This window comes from Athene cunicularia (genome assembly GCF_003259725.1).
Source record: "Athene cunicularia isolate RWA chromosome 4 unlocalized genomic scaffold, athCun1 chr4_part1, whole genome shotgun sequence".
Classification (NCBI taxonomy): domain Eukaryota; kingdom Metazoa; phylum Chordata; class Aves; order Strigiformes; family Strigidae; genus Athene; species Athene cunicularia.
This window is the reverse complement of record NW_020799098.1, coordinates 25132933-25137680: the sequence shown is the minus strand read 5'-3', so window position 1 is coordinate 25137680 and position 4748 is coordinate 25132933. Positions and strand designations below refer to the sequence as shown.

The window sequence follows — 4748 nt, the reverse complement described above, 5'->3', positions numbered from 1 at the left end:
GATTTTTCTGCTCTGATGCTACGCTGGCCTCAGCCAGCTCCCAGGAGAGTGGATGGGACAGAAGACAGGATGGTCCTGGGAGACCGAAGATCTGCAAGGGCTTTGTTAGGCTCTCTCTTTCCTTCTGCTCATTAGTTGCCCCTGTCTGTCTCATCCCCTCTTCCTGAAAAATGGGGTCCCAGATCTGCTCCCTGCAAGACCTCTCTGGAGGAGAGGCCTGTGCTGTGTCACACACTAAGCCTCTTATGTAGGAAATTATAGCATTCCACAGACCACTATCAGAAATGTTCACTCTCGAAGCTTCCACTTTAACTGGAGAAAATATCACTGTAAGATGACTGACTTAATTGCAGACTGTCTTTGCTTACTGAATTATACCAAAATATTTAACCTGTACTAGGAAACATTCTGTGTTAAAAAGTTTAAACAAAAATTTAGACTTGAAATATAGGCCTTTAAACTTTGTTGTTGTTGTTACAGAAGTAATGAATATTTTACTTGTCCAATTAGTTTTCTAATATTTAGAAACATTTAATTACTGAGTAACACACTTTCTCACTTGTGTTTTTCATAGTCTCCCAATTAGGGAAAAAAAAAAAAAAAGATTTTTCTTAATCTCCTGAATGAAATGCAGTCGCCAAACTTTCAACATGCAGTTTCTTGCTGCAGGAAAGACAGCCCTTGGCAGTAGTGATAAACTGTACAATAGGTATTACACAATTGATACCACAATAAGCCATATTCATAAAGAAACGTTATAAACTGGTAGACACACCCCCCCAAAAAAAAACCCTCAGCTCCCCAACTTTGAATGTTCATAGCCAGTTAGTTTTTACTGCAATTTTAAGATCAGTTTTGGAGGATGCCTTCCTTAATCAAATACTGTTGCCTTTAAAGATTAGTGTTCACAGCCTAATCATGCTGCACTTAGCTTAATTTGCTTTGCTATGGACTCATTAAATTCTTTTATTTTGGTCAGAAACCCTACCATGGCTTGGCAGAGGAACAGGAAATCTCTGCTCCATGCTGCAGGGTTGTGATTGCTCTTTCATTTTAACCTGTAGACTGAAGGGTGCTGCAGCAAATTACGGGTGGGTCACTCTTTTCTTCTTATGTAGAGCCCACAACCCCCTAAAACATTTTGTCAGCTGAACAATTGGGATTTACAGAGGGAGAAAAATTATTCTGATGTTAAAAATGTCTCAGACTGCCATTAGATCAATTAGATCTAATGTTTAATTTTAGATGACCTGAACCCCCAGTGGCAACAGTCCCTACAACTGATCGTAAATTTTCAAGGATGCTTTCATCCCATCTCAGCTTGTGATAGATCCAGTATTTGGTGATCAAGAAGAGACCTTTCTGAATTGCTACTGTCTTCTGAATGGCTGCTGTGTGCTGAGAAAAGAAAATGCACGTCAGGAACAACCTGACAACATTTACCTTTGAACTGGAATCTGTGAATCGGAGTACAGTATGAAATTCTCTATTGCTACAAACAATCAATAGCGGAGGTTTTGCACTGCTGTTTTGTTGGCAACTGTGCAGTGTAGAAAGCACTGTCCTCACCAAAGTTTGGAAATCCATTAAAAAGCTGTGAGCAGATGTGTCGTGGTCATCCCGGTACGTGCAGGGATCTGCAGACAGATGTGGTACCTTGCAGTCTCACCTGAGTCCATGGAAAGTGTCTGTCACACAGAGACAGAGCCAGCAGTAACGGTATTTTAATTGTTGAAAGAGCTGTGGCCTGACTAAAATCCCCACGTGCTGTAACACTCTTTACCTGCAGCTGAACTGCCCTAAGGAAAATGTCAAACTCTTTCCTATCTTTGGTATCTTGTAAGCAAACCTATTTGAATCCTCCACCAGAAAGGCATGAACTGCCTTACAGAGAGATGTTGAATCCAGTCTGACCAGCACTAACAGGGAAGTCTCGTGGTAGGGTAACTAGTACAGCTGTTAAAATAGGAGGAATTTTTTGGTTTTCAGAGGTATGTCAGTCAGAGGTGAGACCCACACACACATGTGAAGAGTCAGTAAACAGGCAGAGTTACCCTTTTAGCAGCATACCCTTACATAGTTGTCTTACCGCACTGGTGCAACCACAGCTCGTGGTAGTATAGCTGTGTCCTGGACATGCAGGACAGTACATTCATAAGTCTTTCCATTTTCTATACTATTCATTGTATTACAGAGACTCTAATTTAGAAGTAATCAGTACATGTTTTCAAAGAAGTACTTCTGCCAGTAATGCTAATTTTGCTCCTCCAAACAGAGCAAGTGGAGCATAAGCTCTCTCTGTGTGAGATGGATTTCCTCAGAACTTTACTGGCAAACTTATTGGATGAAGACACTGTGGAAAAGCCTCACTTTGGACAAACAGGCCATGATTTTAAGGAAGATGATGCTAGAATACTTAAGAGATTTTTGTACCACTAAGACCCTAATTATTTGCTTTTCTGGACTATTTTTCCTTAAAGAATTTAACTGCATAAAGTGTTTGCAGATAATGCTGGATTCTCATTTTAATTCAAGTATTTGACAACAATTTTCCCCATGATTATTTGCTCATTAATACTACTAAATTCTGAAATTTTTTTTTATGCTTGATGCATTTGCTGAAACTGGAATCACATCCCTTTATCAAAGGGGTTTTGAATTGTGATAGTTTGGAGGGGACACACTGCTAACTTGAACTTTGCAACAATTGGCTGTGTAGCTTTATGTGTTATCCCAATAGTAGTTTGATTCATCAGTTTCTGCCCAAAGCAAAACTCTCTTAGGGAGTCAAGGTGGATTTGCTTAGGTCAAACCTGTGGGATTTTTCTCTACTGAAAAATGAATACAATTAGAGAAACAGATGTTTAGAAGGACAAACTGCTTTCAAAAAGCATAGGTAATATAACAGTAACAAAGCAGCGTAGTGTGTACTCAACTCTGAATATTTCTTTTAGAAATTAAGAATTAAGAAGAATGCTTAATTAATAATTCCTAATAATTAAGAATTTTAAAATATTTTAAAATTAGGAAGAATTATGACTAATTAATTTCTGTCACTAGCTTTAACCTCCAATATTATTTATTCTTTAAAGATTTAATTTTCAGGACTACTAATCTACTGTTTGTGCAGCTATCCTAGATGAAGATCCTCCATATAGTCATCATTTACAGATGTTAATTGGTGGGAGGGGGATACTGATCAGTTGCAGAAACGTCCTGCACAGGGAAACAAATATAAGAATAAGATCTTTAGATCACTACTGGTGGTAAATGTTGTTCTGTTAAATATTTGCATATACGTGATGAAACATTGCCTGTATTAAGCTTTACGAAAAATAAAAAAACACCAAAAAACCTCAAAAAAAACCCCACCTGCATTTGAACAAAAGTGACAATGAAGCTGGAAATGTTTTCCTTTTTTTTTTTTTTTTTAATTTTTATTTTATTTTTACTGTTGCATGACAATGCAAGCAGGAGTTTCTACTTACCAAAAAAAAAAAAAAAAATTGCTGTGTGCTTCCTGTTCCAGTTTGTTTAGTCACAAGTCTGAATTAGATCTCTCTGTTGGTTGGTTTCATTTACTATAAACAGGTCTTGTGCTTTGTTTCAATACATCAAAGCCCATAGCCAGGCACAGACAGGTAATGTAAAAGGGGGTGAGAAAGTTTACAGTCTTGCTTCATTGTTTCTTTAAACCTTCCAGACAACGGTCAGAGGGATCACCCGGAGGTTAAAAGAAGGCTTGGCTGGGTGTTGGTTTTTTGTTTTGTTTTGGGTTTTTTGTGTTTTTTTGTTTTGTTTTGTTTTTTGTTTTTGGGGTTTTTTTTTTATAAACTGGTTTCTCTTTTGTTCCTTTTCTAGAAACCACATGTAACTTTAGGTCAGAAAAGGGTAAAATGTGGCACTTGTTTAACCGACTTTACCGCTGCCTTGGGGTAAACCGGATCAGGCAAAGGTGTAGGCTCCTCTCCCTGCCATGCTGACGCCGGCAATGCCATCCTTCAGGTGAGTACCAGCAGTTTATTTTCTTTTCAAATCTCCATCCACCTGAAGGATGCAGACAGCTGGGGAGAGTATTTTCTCATGACTGACACTGCCAAAAAACAATCACCGGTTTAGCCCTCTAAAGATAAAAGGGAATCGCTCCCTCCCACAACATTTTTATTAAAGGTGCTCTAAAAGTTTGCTTCCTTCTAGCCTTTGCATCTCTTCAGGTTCCCCTCTTTCTTTTCTTCCTTCCTTCCCGTCTTTTTTATTTTTTTTTTCTTTTTATCTGCCCTCTTAAAACAACAGGAATGCTGTACTGGCCCTCAGCCAGGCAAGGCTCAGCGAGCAGGGTAAAATTTCAGTTCAGATTTACGGGAAGGTGTTGGGAGTAAAAATCTGGTTTGGTGAGTTTAAGGCAGGGAGTAGTCAAAAGACAACCTTGCTACTGTGAGTGCGGAGAGAAAGGGAGGAGGGGGTGGGGGGCGGGAGGATAAAAAAAAAAAAACCACCCAGGCTGGGGATGAGAGATCAATTTTTCCCCTGCCCGAGTTTCAGTGCGTGTTCCTGAGCTCCTGCAGCCTTATCGAGTTTGTCGGCAGAAAGTCGGGTCTGGGAGGGGAAGAGCTGCGCGGTGCCGGGGGAGCTCAGCGTCCCGCTCCGCGCCCTGGAATGTGGGGCTTAGGGCAGGGGCGAGCAGGGGCTTTAGCTTAGCTGGTACTAATTGCAAGTTTCAGTGCTCAAAAACTCTGTTTAGAGAGAGA

General features: G+C 39.9%; 1 protein-coding gene across 1 annotated transcript in view; it reads left to right on the top strand.

Annotated features, from left to right (window-relative positions):
- Positions 1-3549: 3549 nt before the first annotated feature.
- The window catches only part of RBM47 (RNA binding motif protein 47), an 81202-nt gene continuing 80003 nt past the window's right edge, over positions 3550-4748 (top strand). The window contains exons 1-2 of the mRNA XM_026846712.1: positions 3550-3641; positions 3862-4005. Of these exons, the coding sequence (XP_026702513.1) occupies positions 3977-4005 (29 nt within the window). The 5' untranslated portion in view covers positions 3550-3641; positions 3862-3976. The remainder of the gene's footprint in view (positions 3642-3861; positions 4006-4748) is intronic.